This window comes from Pleuronectes platessa, chromosome 15 (genome assembly GCF_947347685.1).
Source record: "Pleuronectes platessa chromosome 15, fPlePla1.1, whole genome shotgun sequence".
NCBI lineage: Eukaryota > Metazoa > Chordata > Actinopteri > Pleuronectiformes > Pleuronectidae > Pleuronectes > Pleuronectes platessa.
In genome coordinates this window covers 15,072,516-15,089,339 of record NC_070640.1, presented here as the reverse complement: position 1 = coordinate 15,089,339, position 16,824 = coordinate 15,072,516, and the positions used below count along the sequence as shown (strand labels likewise).

The window sequence follows — 16,824 nt, the reverse complement described above, 5'->3', positions numbered from 1 at the left end:
ATAGGGCTTTTAAATTAAAGAGGTGGCTGCACCAATCAGGGTGTGCTCGAAGACAGAGGAGGGTGTGATGACGTCAGAGCTTGACAGACGAAACATCACACAGCCTCTCAGTGTGCACAAAAAAAAAAACAACTCAAGAGGCTTCCTCTCGCTGGTCATTGTTTCAGCAGATCCAAGGGACAAGCTCCGTGGATGAACAACGCTCAGGCAACGGCCAAGACCAGGTACTAAGTTTCTCTTTTTATTACAAACCATTTTTTGGGATCTATGGGTTATAAATTGCTACTTACTAAAATATTTTCAGGAATTAAATGTGCTCTTATAATGAATGTATTTATGATGTGCTGATTTAGCCACATCTTGATTTTTTTTCTAAATAATAAGCATATGCTTTGCAAAATAAAATGATAATCCAGTTTTTTCCACATTTTAGTGAACTTACTGCTAATATATATGTCTTTTTTTGTCTTGCTACAGACTCTTATCTTCAGATGCATCTTCTTTTCTTCCCCCAAGAGATGTTTTTCAATCCTAATCTAATTGAAGAGCCAGATGCACGGCTGTGTTCATAAACCAAAAGTCTTTCATCCAGTCAGTTGTGCAGCAGGTGATGTGTCTAACACATGCTGTGAGTGTGTGACTCGGCAGCACGAGCAGAAGTGGTGCATGTTGTTGCAGTGGTGTCTCTGTGCTGCTGCTGCTGAGCTCATGGCTCAGAGGAGGGCTGCTGCTGCTGCTGCTGGCGGCTGCTGCTGCCCGAGGGCGCCCATGAATGAAGACAACGCCCGTTTCTGCCTGCTGGCCGGGCTCATCCTGCTCTACTTGCTGTGCGGAGCGGCCATCTTCTCAACCCTGGAGCATCCCTTTGAGCTGCGTGCCCGCCGCCTCTGGAAGCAGCAGCTGGACAACTTCACCCAGAGGTACAGGGTCAACCTGGGCGCCCTCCACACTCTGCTGCGGCAGTATGAGGAGGCGAACGGAGCTGGGATCAGAGTGGACACGTTGAGGCCCCGCTGGGACTTTTCTGGAGCGTTCTACTTTGTAGGCACCGTTGTCTCCACTATTGGTGAGCCTTCACTTTTTAAGTTTTACACAAGTTCATCCTCCTCAGATGCTCCTAACCTTGACCTTTGAGCCTTTTTTTTGCATTTGTCTCCTTTAGGCTTTGGCATGACCACACCAGCGACAATATCTGGAAAAATATTCTTGATCTTCTACGGTCTCATTGGCTGTGCTGCAACCATCCTCTTTTTCAACCTCTTTCTGGAGAGGATCATCACGATGTTAGCTTACATCATGCGCTGGTGTCACGAGCGCCGACTGAGGTGTGGGGGTGTCGGGGAGATGTCGAGCAGGGAGGAGATGTCAGGTGAGGAGGACAGCCTGGAGGGCTGGAAACCATCAGTCTACTATGTTATGCTAATCCTGGGAATAGCATCAATTGTGATTGCATGCAGTGCTTCCACCTTGTACTGTTCCATGGAGAACTGGAGCTACGTGGACTCCCTTTACTTCTGCTTCGTAGCCTTCAGCACCATCGGCTTCGGGGACATGGTGAGCAGCCAGAGACAGCAGTATGAGTCTCAGGAAGCCTACCGCCTGGGGAATTGCCTTTTCATCCTAATGGGAGTATGTTGTATCTACTCACTTTTCAATGTCATTTCTATTGTCATCAAGCAAACTCTCAATTGGATTCTGGGTAAACTGGTATGCTGTGGGCAGCATCAGTCTTGTTCTTGCTTTGCACCTGGATGCTGGGGCCTCTGCTGCCCCTGCCTCCAAACAAAAAATCGAAACCAGAGGTCCCTGGCAGCACACAAACCCAGGCGTAAACACTTGAAACGTAACACTGTGCAGCCCATCTCATCCCACTGTCCTGCAGGAAGACACCGATACAGGGATGGCTCGGAGGAGACGGTGTTTGAAAGTGAGACGGATGCAGGCCCGGTGGCTGTCGGGCGTCGTCTGTCGGGAGAGATGATCTCAGTCAATGAGTTCATGGTGTCTAATAAGGTGTCTCTGGCTCTGCTGCAGAAGCAGCTGAGTGAAACGGCTCACCAGGGCCCGCGGCAGAGCTCCAGCCATCAGAATGGATTCTCGGGGGGTGTGGGGGCCTTGGCCATCATGAATAATCGCCTCCAAGAAACCAGTGTGGATAGGTAGCACTGTTTAACCCACTGGGTTCTTAATCCATACTATTTATTTACTGATCGATTTCAAGAAAGTCATTAATCGGTCTCTCTCGGTGTGACAAAACCAAATTCTGAGAGTAGAATAATTCTCCCTCAATTTGCGTATGTCTGAAGCTTATGCGGATAATAGCAGATTCTTCATTCGGAACAGCTAATAATCATTTGCATTTTGTTTTGAGATGAGAATGCGACGGCAAGACGACATCTACAATTCAAAGAATTCACCATCCCTGTGAAGAGGGGTCTGATGTCCTGAAGTGATTGGCTCATACAGAAGCAATCAGACGACAGAAGCAGTGAAGGACCACTTACAGGAGACTGCTGATTTAAGAGTGCGGCCCTGTCTCCTGTGTTCCTCAACACACATGACTGTATGTGAGGTAGTATTAAAAAAACAGACTTAAACACAACATCTGCAATATCCTCTTAGATAACAGACAGCTGCACGGGTAACTCATTTTGAATTGTGATTAGCGTTTGAAAGGAGCTTCTTCAAACAAGGAGCACAGAGGTAGACATTTTAATTTGTTGATTGTACACAAGTCGCCCATCTTGTTTCATCAGTGCACGTCATTGAAATTCATTGTAATCAAGACACGACACGCTGAGATCCAGAGTTGTCGTTGGAGCACATCTAATCAAACGTGGCCTCTAGAGGACGTCCTTATAGTCGGCAAGATCACATGACAGAGTGGAGAGCAAGATTCAGGTTCTCCTCAGCTCGCTGGAGGAGATCCTTTACTATGCAAGACAGTGCTTTTCATTCATTCTGTGTAGTCTTGTATCATTACGTGCAATGGATTCTCATCAGTGCTTTGGATGTTGATGAGTGCATGGAGACAACATTTTTTTATAATTTTCCTTATGGTCTCCCTTGATATATTGTCTTTATGTTTCTAGCTTCACAATGCTGAAAAGGGTTGTTTTTCCTATTTTCTTTTATTGTGAGTAAAAACACTTTCAGTCAGTTAAATATTCTTTATTTAGGTTTAAAACAATCATGGCTCATAACATTGAATGTCTATACACAGAAGTACTTATTGAAACAATATAATACTGCAGTATGATGCCGGTAGAAATGATTGAAACTGATTCTGTTTGTTAGTCTTTTCAATACTGTAAAAGATGAATAAGGCAGCACTGTACATATCCAAGTCATGGAAAAAATACATTTCACATACACTGAGGACTGTGCTTAGAATTATGATTAATCTATAGAAGGGATTGCACAAAATGTATAACTTATTTCAATAAAATAAATATTGGTTTGTCTGTAAATATTGATCTTAGGGTATTTGGATACTTTTAATCATTTCTTCTTCACAATCAATCCGCAATATATTCTGTGTAGCTCTTTTTTCTTTTAAAAATCTGACTTTTAATTCAACACTCCCGTCAAGTGGATTTTATTCTACAGGTTCTACAGGCAACTAAAAAAAGTGAAAGAAAACATCTTTGTTATCTTGAGATAAAATGTGAAATGTAATTTTTCTCAATCTGAATGTCGAGACTCACTCGTCAGGATAAAATACTTATCTCATTGTTTATTTGCCTTTCACTTCTAACAACAGGGAAAAAAATATATACATTTGTGCACTTACATCAACTGCTCAGCTGGTAGCATTCCCTGCAGTAACCAATGAATACTGCATGTTAGCTGCATATTTACTATCAATGACAACAGTTTTCTTTCCGGAGGTGAAAGGCAAATAGAAGTTTTATTTTGAGTAATTCTTTCGATATACATATTCATAAAACATTATATTTAAAATACAACCCGACCTGTACTAACACTTCTTATTTTATCCAATGGAAATGGACAATTTCACAGTTGATTATTATTCAGCTTTACAGGCTGTCATCTGTACTGTCTGTTCACTGAATATGAGGCAGAGGTTTGTTGCTGGGTCAGAGTTTCTGAGTTCAGTTTTTACAAAATGTCCTTCTCATATAAATATAAAGTTATTAGGCTTTAGATCTATTTTTGCATTGTATTTGTTGTGACAAGATTCTACTTGTTTAGCATGATGTAAACAAACACCCCCGTCTGTTTACCATCTCCCTTTTTGTCAGATTGCACACACAAAGAAGAAAACAGTTCTAATATCAACATTAGTTACAGTCCCTCCACGGATCCTCGGAGATGAGACCCAGTGGAGCTTCTCAGGAGCCTCCCTGGACACACACGTAAAGTAGGGAATAATAATAGTGAATTTGAATAGTTTTCCCAGTCACAATTAAAGGAAGTAATATGGTTAGAATTGGACGTATGTATAGTTTCGACTCACATTCGGTACTGATGGCCCGTGCATCTCTCTTTGTTGATAGTAGGCAGAAATAATGCAGTTTCTTCTGTAACACACACAGGTAACATGGAGAATTTGATGATGCAGACAAACACACACACACACGCACACACACACACACACACACACACACACACACACACACACACACACACACACACACACACACACATATATCTCTATAGTTGTGAGGACACTCATTGACATTATACAATGAGTCTCGCCCTTTGTCCTAACCTCAACAATTACAACTAAATGTGTGACTAACCTAAACCCCTAATTCTAGCCCTGAACCTCTTAACCCTCAAACACCCAATTGAATTTGTGAGGACCAACCATAATGTCCTTTCTTTTTTTTCTTTTTTCTTTTCTTTTTAGTTTTCCCTTTCTCTTTTTGAGGGATTAAAGCGGAGGATATCACACCTTGTTAAAGCCCTATGAGACAAATTTTGATTTGTGAAGATGGGCTATACAAATACAATTTGATCGATTTGACACACACTTACTTGCTCTGTATTCCTCCCCCTGGTGGTAATCCAGGTATGACGGTGGATGCGAGGACTGTGAGGACAGACAGCAGGTCAGGTTCCTCGCCCCTGGCACACAACTCATCATAGATTTCTGTCAGGTATCAAAAAATATTTAACAAAGGGCATTTAAAACAATTAAGAGGGCTTCTCAAGATTTGAACAAATTACATACGCAATTCATATTCACATTTTTTTTTTTCATTTTGTCAAGAAATTGTCAACAATGACAAAACCAAAACAAAGTATGTGTTAGTCCATCAACCATTTGCTACTTCCACATAAATGAACTTATTTTCTTATTTTTACAAATAGTAAATATTTTATATAAAAGAGATTTAATTCACATTACATATAATTATAATTCTATATACTATAACAGTTAGTTGAATCAATTCATTGCTGATTTTTTGTATTTTCATGGGATTTATTGGACGGGAGATAATAGAGAATTGGTAAAAGCCAAGTGTTAAAGAGTTTCATCTTGATGTCTTTTAATGGTATTCAACCACGACAAAACAAGGACTATAAGACCTTATATCATTATCAACACACACCTGCCACTTTGGACTCTAGCAGGTCATCCAGCTCCGCCTCCTGGTGTAATGCCTCTGCTGACAGCTGGGGGGCTCCAGGGAAGCACAGCAGGATGATGCTGATGTTGTCGAGGCTGCCCTGTGGAGCGAGGCAGAGGCGTCATCAGAGGTGAGTAAAGACGTCTGACATAACAAATGTCATCCCATGAAAGGCTATTTATTTCAGGGTGAACTGTTTCAGAAAAGGATCATTTTCACCTCGAGGTTTGCACGCCAGCGTCACACAGATGCAGCGGAGCAGGACATTTCAAATGAAGTGTGTAGAGCGGTGACATTTTGAGGTCATTGTGCAGAGCTGAGGACCTGTTACATAACAGAGTGACATGATGGCCAAACAGAGCGTGCATGTGGCCTGTGTTCACCCTGGTTTTATTATTTGACTCTAATGTGTATACAACAGTAAAAACACAGTTTCTTTTATTAAATGCTTGAAGGTTATGTGTTCCCTGGTTTTATACAGAGACTGGGTTTACTGGGGGAATTTGTTTGGCTTACAATGAATAGAAGATATGCATCAAAGAAATGATCAAAAAATCTAATTGTATTTTTATAGCCCATATTCACAAATTCCAATTTGTCTCATAGATGTTAACAAGATGCCATTCTCTGCCCTAAAAAACGTAGAAACCTCAGAGAGAGCCACATGTGAGGGATCCCTCTCCCAGGACAGACAGAAGTGCAATAGATGCCACATGTAGCTGAACACATCAACAAAATTGCAATATTTACAAATTAGATATGAAGAAGTATTAGACGTTTGAAAACGGAGGAGTTATTCCCAGAAATGGTAGAATATGTGAGTAGGCATGCTCTTATACTGTACATTTAGAATAAAAAACAACATAAAACGCTTTTCTTTTTTCCTCAGTTGATAAAACACCCTTCACTAAACACGTTTGAATCGATTAGCTGCAATGTGATTGAAACTGGCTGTAGTGGAATAATCTTTGCCCCTCACTGCCTGAAATTACTATTAATGTTTGCTTTGCTATGTTGTTAAACATCAACCTTCAACCCTGTATGGCACTCAGGGGCTAAAATGAGTCCTCATAGGAACTTAGAATAATCCCATGTAACATGTTATGACACCTCTGCAGGCTATTTTAAGGTGGTCTGTCAGATTCTTGTACCAGCAGCAGCCTCAGTGATAATGAGACTAAACCAGTCAGTGCTGCTTCTTCAGTCTTATTGTTATCATCAAACTATTCTCTGGTTCACTTTGAGATTTTTGCCTCTGTAAATGGACAATAATGTGTTTAATGTGCTAATAATCAAATGTTTATATTAATAATGTAGCACATGAACATTTATATGTGAAAAGAGTCACTTGTAGTGATAATTCCGCTCGGTATTCAATGGGCTCTGCAGTTCCCCCTGGCTCCGTGCAGTTAAAACTAAATTGAGCGCCCACAATAATACTAAAAGCCCCAATGCACACTTCCTGTCTTACAGCAAAGATACATTTTTCTCAAGAATTGGTAGAGCGTAACACTGACTTAATTCTAAAGTGAATACAATACATATATTTGCCAGGTGGTTTAAACCCTGATTTCAAATTAATCTTTAAACAAAACATCTACTTGTTGTTATAGCAAAGATCTTCACCAAGTTTACTTTACATTTCTTATCCTAATGAGAAGTTAGATGCATTTATAAATAAATCATCAGACCAACAAGTTTCTAGATTTCAATGTCTATGGGCCCGAAATATTGAGAGGACCCAACACATTTCCAGGTGGAACTCCACACCATCCACAAAATGGTGCTCTTAACTTTCTAAGTATTGATTTGAAAAGAGAGATATGCTATGGGTGTTGTATCAAATCATTTTAGTTTTGTGCCTATAAAATGTACCACTGTAGTATTTTCTCATAAAAGCTTTTGCATATGAAAGTTTGTAAAGTAAAGTAGGAGAGACAGCTTTAAGTTTTTTGAAAGCCTGAATGTAAGTCTCATATAAGATTGATTCTGTATGACCGGACTAGATATGTATGTGCTGAATTGATGAAAATGGAGTGACCTTTCAAAAGCTGAGCTCTTCGGATCAAGCTAAACTGAACAAAGTCACATTTTAAGGGATTATGTTATTAAACAAAATCCACAGCCCATTAAAAATGATGTAACTCAGTTTTATGGTGAAATTGTGTTTTGTGTTTCTAATCAGGATTTACAACATGTAGAAATGCATAAGATGCTGGATCACTTGTGTTTGTTCTGACCTTGTAGAGACAGAGGTCAATGACTTGAGTACAGACATCCCTCAGATCAGTGCACACGCTCAGCCGGTTATGGATGAAGGCGCACAGCTCCTCGTTGCTGATGGTGTCCCACACGCCATCGCAGGCGAGCACCAGGAACTCATCTGCTGGAGAGCGCTCCACCACAAACACCTCTGGCTCCGGGGACACCATCTGCTGGACGGGCGATCTGTTCTCTGCCCCCTTGTAGCTGAAGTCTCCCAGAGCGCGGGAGACTGCCAGGGAACCGTTGATCCTCTGGAGGGACACTGAGCCGCCTGCGCTCTCAATACGCTCTTTCTCCAGTGGGTTGTAAGGTTTGTGGTCCTCAGTGGAGAAGCAAACCTGGCCAGACCGGCACAGCATGGCCCTTGAGTCGCCACAGTTGGCGAAGTAGATGTAATACGGCGAGATGAGGGAGGCTGTCACAGTGGTGCCACCTCTCTCCCAGCCTTCTCGACGTGCCACTGAGTGTAAGTGCTTGTCAGTGTGCAGGAAGCCTTCGACGAGGGCACCTCTCACCCTTTCTGGGTCATCCTCTGGTCCTATTCCACCTGTGTAGAGAAAGAAGTGTGATGATTGAATATCCAGTGAAAAGGATCCAATGAAAAACACATCACCACGCAGAATGAAAGATTTTTTTGCAGAATACTATGTGAAATGTTCCTTGATAATATTCATCAGCACATATTTTACCACCTGCAGCACTGTTGCATTAAACAGTTATCAAAGCAAAACTCCATCATATTTGATTAAATCTTTTACATTTATTTAATTCATGCATTTTTAAGAACGTCACCTGTGGCTAGGATGTGACCCAGAAGGTGCTGGGAGCAGTGCTGTGCCACCGAGCTGCCTGCATGCCCATCAAACACAGCGAAGAAGCTCCAGTCTGCAAACTCCCCACCCAGCTGTGGCACACAGTTGTGGTAGTCCTCCATGTTGGCCCTCCAGCCCTGCATGCTCCCCAGGGCGTAGGTGAGACCCCAGCGGGCGCAGCCCTCCTCTGCCAGCTTGTCCAGGACCGGCCGGTCCAGGTAGGGGCTGGGGATGACCTCCTCCTTCTCCCCCTCCCCGGGCTTCTCCCCCTCTGCTGCTCCTCCTCCACGGCTCCCCTTGAAGAAAGAGCTCATCTTTTTCTCTGTCTCTTTCACCAGCTGCCGCACAAATGCAGGCATCTCCACGCTGCCCTTCCTGGATGTCCTCATGGCTCCTGCGGGTAGCTGATTTGTGGTGGATCTTCTCTTGTCCCTGCCCTGGTGTTTGTGGCTGGGACGCAGGGCTGAGGTAGGCCTGATGCTGGGCCTGTGCAGCGACTGTGTAGCCCTGCTGCTCCAGGGCTCAGAGCATGGCTGCCTGAGCTGATGGATGTTCCCTCTGCTGGCTGCTCACCCCCGTCTCCCTGTTCATCTCCGTCCTCTCCTCTCTGCTGTCCCTCTCTAGAGACCTTCACTGATCAGCCATCTTTCCTCCACTCATCCTTCCTCTCTCCTACTGGTTTGGTCTAGCCTCTGTGCTGCTGGGATATTACCTTCTCCCTCTCTTTTTCATAGCTCGTCCCTCTTTCACCAGCTCTCCGCTCGTCTTGTTATTTTCCCTGTCTCTGCCGTGATTGGCTGGCTATTTGTGTGCACCAATCCCTGCCTGGCTTGCATCCCCACTGTCATGTTTTGAGCTCACCCTCTCTCACTGTCCGCCTATCTGCAGCACTGCCCCTCCCACATCTCTGGTAATCTCAACCTTTGATGAGACGGGATTACGGGTTTCCACTGTTGTGGGATTACAGGACTGTCAGCCATTTAGCACAAAGTGGGGGACTGACAGTGTTACTGATTGTTATGTGTTTCATTATATACAAAATGAAACATAGCAACAGTGCACATGCTGTACCACTGCAGGGATTCATCACTGATCATCCAGCAACACTGACAGACATTTTAAACATGACATCATAGCTGCATTTTTACTCTAATTCTCAATTAAATTAGTGGAAACTAAGTTTTTAACCAATCATATTTTATTGGCTCTTATGTAGCAGTCAAGAAAAACAAATTATAGGCAGGTTGTGGTTATTAATGGGTATAAAATGGTTATTATTCTGCTAAATTGCCATCTAAAAGAAAACAATATTATTTGAGACAAATTTGTATGTATTTGTCTTTATAGAGACACGAAATGTGGACATTTCTATCTAATTCAACAGAGATGAAGAGGCAAAGATTTGTACATGTTCTAACTGATTATTTTGTTTTCAACAAGCAGAAACATTAGTTTTCGACTTCCTGCGGTTTTGTTTGGCACCGCTCCACAAACAACTGCTCAAATCTGTGGATTCAGCCAGGATGGCATCTCTGCTCTCTGTACTTCTCTACTTACCCTGATTTCAGGACAGACTTTCTGTCATGTTACTGTGACCCAGCAGGATGAACTATTTGTACAGTTTTAATGTTTAATCAATCAAATATTATCACGTGTCAAGATGATGTATATATATATAAATTATTACATTATATAATATATAAATTGTACTTACTATTCATACCAATGTCCATATTCTCATGCAAGGTAGTTCACCCAAGTTATTATAAATGAATTGGAAATCTCTGTATATGTTATTTCTGTCAACTCCAATCTTATTTTTTACCTCCATCTGCATTTGTATGTCAGCAGAATTACACAAAAAAACTGCTCAGCCAATTTTCCTGAAATATTTGTGGAGGTGTGTTGCATGACTAAAGAAAGAACCCATAAACATTCTGGTGCAGATCCAGATCAAGGGATGGATTCAGGGTTTCTTTGACATTGATAGGATGCTTTCACTGATTTCCCAAAGAATAATTCATGGATCCAGATAAAACAATCTGGCTGATTTTAGGATTCATTCATTCATGATTTCATCATCATGGTATACTTTGTTTATGATAACAATTCAAGCTTTATATCTTAAACATAAGTGTTGTGTAAAGCTATTGACACTCATTTTCAAGTTATTAATCTTGATTGTTGATTTTACAATAAAAGCTGTTCCAAGCTAATGTAGCTACATGTTATGGTGAGGGCCTCTTGGTGCAGGTCGGCATCCAGAGTGCTCACAGAGCTGTCAACCAAGAGCCTCTGCACGCTGAGGGATATGTACATGCTGACGTCTCAGGTTCCCAATTTGACTGTCTGCATGTGTGCGTGTATGTGTGTGTGTGTGTGCGCGGGTGCATGTGTGCGTGCTTGTGTGTGTGTGTGTGTGTGTGTGTGTGTGTGTGTGTGTGTGTGAATCCAAACAGGGGGTATCCAATACAGGATAAAATTAGGCCAGCCAGGCCATATATTGCTGACTGAGCCTGGGCAGCCAAAAAAAGCCTGGAGTGAAAGCCAACAGTGGGAGCACAAGGAAGAGAGGAGAGCAGGCAGGATCGCTGCTGAAATGGCCACCAAACGTAAGCAAAGAAATGGTGACAGCTTAAAGTAAAGGGAATCAGAGAGGAGAGAGGGCAGTGGTCAGACTCCACCTGCCAGGTGGGGGGATAGATCAGTTATTTTAACCTTCTGCTGGGCAGGTGTGGGTCCAGACAGCATGACTTTCATTTGTTGGACATATGGATAGAATGAGACTCAGCTAAATGGGACTCCCTGTGTCCCTGAATGAATGGTTGTTTGTTTCATTCCTAAAGATCCTAATTGTCCAATTAGAATTATTGTTGCTGTTTTTTTTTTGCTTTAGTTGTTCTTAAAGTAAGAGCTAAAGGCAGGTTATGGCTATACCAAGCTTGGAAAATGACTTCATAGGTGTAACATGGGGATGTCTGTGTCTCAGACTGGTTTTCAGTTAAGTCATTAAATAAGATTGTTGTATATATTTCTCTGTATATGTTCCGCTGGCTCAACTATTGTGTGAGTGAATGCGAGACAAGTTGTTGTCGTCGTGTGAATATGTTCATGTGTAACATTCTTGAGGATTTATTTTAATCAGATAATTATGGTGATATTAGCACTGGAGTTAGGAAGCTGATGATTTGTTGTTGGATGATCTGATACACTGTGACTCAATGAGGATTTATTTGTATTATTCATTCAGTACAGACCACATTATTAAAAGCAATACATTCATTCTGCAGTGCTTTTCTATTGAGAATAAATTATTGTAAAATATTAATAATTCTATTATTCTTTTTCACATTTTATAAGGTAGTGAGCTTTATTTATTTGACTTATCATCCTTGTCTCCTTGCCCCAGCCTCTTTCTCACTATACTGACTGCTTTAATTCATCAACTTTCCATGTAGCCTCTCTGGCACAGAGGGAAGGACGTGTGTCATGTTTCCGTCGGCAGCAGCAGTTTTCTTTGGTACAAAAAGAAGAAGGTGATCTGGGTTGTTACATTGAAGAGTGAATCCACTCACTGCATTTTGATATGACAGAATCTAAGAAATCTTATGAAACAAAATCTGTGCGTCTTTTTATAGAGCCAAGAGTTCAGAGCTGACTTGTGATGACATGTCACAGGCTCTTAACAATACCAAATTGATGACTGAGTACGAAGATGATCTACAAAGTTTAACTTTTCTTTCACCTATACAGTCAAACACACACCTTCCCTCAATCCATCACTCGTTCAGTATAACTCATCTAACTTCTTGTTTCTAGCAAATATCCACCTTGTTTTGCAGTTGTGGATCTGGTGTACTGGCGGAGCGTGAGGTGGACTGGTGTGGTCTTCACGGGGCTGGTGATCGCTCTGGCGAGCCTGTTCCAGCTCAGTGCCATCACCGTGCTCTCCCACCTCTGCCTGGGTATCATGTGTGTCACCTTCCTCCTCCGTCTCTGGTACAAGCTGCTGGAGCTGCTTCGCTGTAACCCTGGGGTGCACCCTTTCCAGTGAGTCTGTTGATATGGGCCACGCTGGATGTTCAATGGCAGAAACATGCTGCAAACGTAGGGCCTCAGATGACCTGTTCTACCGGGGTAAAATTAGATTTCATAATCTTCGCCAAGGAGGTTACATTTTCACCCCTGCTTATTTATCCGTTGGTTTGTTTGTGAACAAGATACAATGTTTTTTGCGGTGTTGATTTCTATGATGATTCTCATGAATCTTGATAAGAAAGAAAATCAGGCATATTAAGAAAAGTGGGTGAAACTATGAGTGGGTGAAATTTGGTGCAGCTTGATTGAATTGAAGTTGTATGCTTGAGCTTGGTGGAGGTATGTGCTCTACTGAGTGCCATTATAATCGTGTGTCTGTGTGTGTGTTCCCAGGTCACATCTGGAGTATGACAACACTCTGACAGATAAGGATACAGTGATGCTGGTCGAGGAGGTGGTGCTACTGGTTGCATTCGCTGTTACAGAGATCAAACGGCTCCTTTACATCGACTGCATGATTGACTCTATGAAGGTTCGAGCACGATGACAAAATAATGATTGAAAAGTATCATGTGAGCCACATTAATCCATGCACAGTATCTGATTCATGAAACCTCAAAGCTGAAACATGAAATCTAAGACTGTAAATTAACTGTATTATAGAAAACACTGGCAAATATACCATTGAATGTTAGCAAATCACATTTTCTCTCTGCTCTCTCTCCCAGTTTGTTGTGTTCCTGTATCTGTTGACCCATGTCGGTGTCCAAACCAGTGGACTGACTCTCATCATAGCTGGTGAGTTGAACTGATTCCAAAGAATTGTCCTTCTGGCATCTCTGTGTGACCTAAGTCAAGCACTTTGTGCTTTCATCCATCCACTCCTGCCTCACCCTGAAGAGCCTCTTCACATGGACACGTTCTGTGAATGTGACACAAAGCCTTCTGGTGCTTTAACAGTGTCCTAACACATCTCATCTTAGCTAATTCATTTCATAAAAGTGTTGCACTTGTCATTTACTGTTAATCTATGTCAACAAGTCTTTTCTCCTTCGTCCTTGTTTTACAGCTGTGATCGTTGTTTTCTCACTTCCTCTCTTTTACAAAAAGCAGCAGGTAAGACCGTGTAAACTGCAAATTCCCAAAATTACGTATCGATAAAATCACAAAACTGCATCTCTAAAGAGAGTGGTTTGTTTTTCGACAAGAAGGAAATAATCATTTAAGACTTCTCTGGAATGATTAAATACACTGTAAAAAATGCAAATACACATTAACTCATACTTTTGGGTATAGATTTATTACTTGTATTAAACATACTAGGCATTCAATAAAAGATATAATCCATCAATTAATATAGCCGGAAATCAAAGGTCCTTTTTTAACAGGATTAGAGCGTTTGATTGCTTAATGGTCTTAGATGATAGTAAAAAAAAAAAGAAGTAAAACCCCCATAATACACGTCCTATCGCTGAATATATGAACTTGTCATTGTCCTGTCAGATGCGGATAAGGAAGATTGTTCGAGCGGTAAAAGCTTTTGTGAAGAAAATCAAAAACATGTAAGTAACCTGCTCTTTATATAAAATCTTCTTCTTTGTCCTTTAATATGGAGCCCCTAAGGGGACATGGGCAAAAAGATAGAGGTTAGAAGAAGAAAAAAAGTATCAGGTTTCTGGAAATATACATCTATTTTTTTGGGGTCTTTTTTACATTATGTTGTGTAATCTGAAGCCTCCCTATCTCCTTTTTTTGCAGGTGCCTCAACCTGTATAGTTCAGTGAGACCCTCCTCTGCTCCTGCAGCTGCCCCGAAACCTGCAGCTGTACCCGTCGTCAAACAGAAGGCCAAGGCAAAGTAGCTAGTTTACTGACGCGTTCAGGGCACCCAGGGTTTGGGATTTGGAAAATGTTGGAATGGTACATCCTCTGTGGGGGCCGCTAGAGGGGCAGCTCATTTCCATCTCTTCACCGCGATGTTTGTTCATGGGAGCAAGTTTTAATTGATCCTGACGGCTGAAACAAAACTACCATTCACTCAAGGACAGGAAGGGGAAGTGATAGGGCAGAGGAATTTTATTTACAGAGATGTTTTGTTGGCAGTGTTCAGAATAACTAGTTCACACAGTGATGCAGTCCAGCAACTTATATTTCCATAAGTACACTGAGCGCCGTACAAAATTTTTGCTGATTTTATTATTTAGCATTAAAAAACTTCAGTTGAGAAGAAAATTAACATTATCTGCATCCATCAATTAACATATTGTTATGCTTGCTTTGCTGAAGAAAAAGTCATAAAAATGTCATTAAACCAAGTAGAAACAGTAAAAGAAGTTAAGTTCACCTATTCTAATGTGATAACGATAACAGATGTACAAACTTTTTACTAAGCAGGTTAGTGGGTTTTTAAAGCTGAAAACAAAGCTTTGAGAGCAGTGAGAGATCAAATCGGTCAAATGTGCACCAGAAAACCAAAGAAAATTGAAGTTAAAAAAAATTTCAAAGCTGCATGGGGAACTGCAGTCAGATGATAACACTAACCGTTCAGTCTTTTTACTTGGATATATTGAATATAAATCATTAAGTGCTTCAAGCCTGGTAGTGTATTTCTCTCTTATTTCTCAAGTTGCTCTTTCAAACTCTCTTGGAGCATCAAGTTGTCCTCAACTTTTACATTTTTGTCTAAGACATAACTATATATTTAACTTTCTTGACGACCATAGCTGATTTGCAAAAAAGTGCTCCATAACCTGCCGTCAAAGGACATTTCAATAGAAATAAACAGCTTTTTATACCATTTTCAAAATATGAATCTTCATCTTCAGACATTAGACACTTCCTGACATGAAGGACTGAGACAGAAGAATGGGTCAACTTAACAAATTAGGCTGTGCAACATAATGCTGCTGGCAACTTGAGAATAACAAGAAGATGAATATGACAGTTAAATAGCTAAATAGCGACTAGGAATTCATTAATATTCATAAGGTCAGGCTCAACATCCTAAAAAAAAACAAAAAAAACAGTGATTGCTCTTGTGGCACCAAAGAAAATATTAAGAATAAGAATATAATTTATTTTGGATATTTTTTGTCAGTCGATTGCCCAGACATTTCCTCATCCACATTTTCCAAATCAACCAAACTATTTCAGAACGTGTTCATTTGTTGATTGAACTAAGTCAATAATGAACCTTTGTCTTCACTGTAGCTCAGGACACTTCAATGGTGACCTAACATGGAGAGTTGGAAATGTTTCCGAAACTTTCTGTTCAAGCTTTAACTCACGAGAGGTCTAATCGATAATGGCCATGTTTAAATTTGTTGATGAACTTTTCCTCTATTCTGAAACCTGTATGGTTTTAGCTTCCAAACCTGAGCCAGTCAACTGTAAGCAGTTATTTCAGTACAGCTATTTAGCCGGCGAGCTACGGTTAGCATGTCAGATCGTGTTAGTGATCATGTGGCGCTCTCTAGTGGTCAGTGTTTTGGAACTTAAAACAAAGCTGCACTCTTACTACCATGTCTTAATGCGCTTATGTTATTGACTGAAAATTCACATTGAGATGCAGGATTTCAGCAGCATTCAAGTTCAGTTAATATCTTTTAACACAACTGTCAATTGTGCTACAAAATAAAAGTGTAATTGCGATCTTCAGAGAAGTTAAGCCAATAGCTTGAAGCTGTAGGCACAGTCTGTTACTGTTCTCACTGTTGTTTCAGGTTTACTTATTTATTATTTTTTTATAGTTTTTTTTCCTATTATCATGTCACTCCCCAATAATAATAAAAAAGTTGTTTACAAAACTGAAGGGGAGTTTGTTTTTCGTACCCTGTACCTGCAAAGTAAATCGATTTAATCTTGATTTGTTAACTTTATTAACAATGACACAATCTTGTTTCTGTGAAACTGAAGTAGCCATCAGGTTGTTTTCGCCGCTATCCGTTTGTTTGTTCTTTTTATTCATGAAACTTGGCGGAAGGATGTTTTACGGGTCAGAGGAATAATTCATGGATCTTAAGGAAATATTTCTCATATTTAGGGAACTAAAATCCACTGACCTTTAGTGCAGCTTGACTGAATGTAAGGGGACTGTAGGTACTTGGCTGG

The 16,824-nt window shown here is 41.0% G+C and overlaps 3 protein-coding genes across 3 annotated transcripts; 2 read left to right on the top strand and 1 right to left on the bottom strand.

The window, feature by feature from the left end:
• The first annotated feature begins 708 nt into the window (after positions 1 to 708).
• Positions 709 to 2,163, top strand: kcnk12l (potassium channel, subfamily K, member 12 like). Its single transcript, XM_053441556.1, has 2 exons — positions 709 to 1,066; positions 1,163 to 2,163. The coding sequence occupies exons 1-2, from the start codon at positions 709 to 711 to the stop codon at positions 2,161 to 2,163; spliced, it is 1,359 nt and encodes a 452-aa protein (XP_053297531.1).
• Positions 2,164 to 3,615: 1,452 nt separating this feature from the next.
• ppm1nb (protein phosphatase, Mg2+/Mn2+ dependent, 1Nb (putative)) lies at positions 3,616 to 9,424 on the bottom strand. Its single transcript, XM_053441557.1, has 6 exons — positions 8,658 to 9,424; positions 7,841 to 8,412; positions 5,583 to 5,700; positions 5,005 to 5,119; positions 4,481 to 4,544; positions 3,616 to 4,367 (listed from the first exon to the last, which is right to left on the bottom strand). Exons 1-6 carry the CDS (start codon positions 9,064 to 9,066, stop codon positions 4,356 to 4,358), a joined length of 1,290 nt encoding a protein of 429 aa, XP_053297532.1. The 5' UTR covers positions 9,067 to 9,424; the 3' UTR covers positions 3,616 to 4,355.
• A 1,852-nt stretch (positions 9,425 to 11,276) lies between these two features.
• rtn2b (reticulon 2b) lies at positions 11,277 to 16,480 on the top strand. Its single transcript, XM_053442116.1, has 7 exons — positions 11,277 to 11,289; positions 12,520 to 12,727; positions 13,109 to 13,247; positions 13,444 to 13,513; positions 13,785 to 13,831; positions 14,219 to 14,277; positions 14,474 to 16,480. The coding sequence occupies exons 1-7, from the start codon at positions 11,277 to 11,279 to the stop codon at positions 14,574 to 14,576; spliced, it is 639 nt and encodes a 212-aa protein (XP_053298091.1). The 3' UTR covers positions 14,577 to 16,480.
• The last annotated feature ends 344 nt before the right edge of the window (positions 16,481 to 16,824 follow it).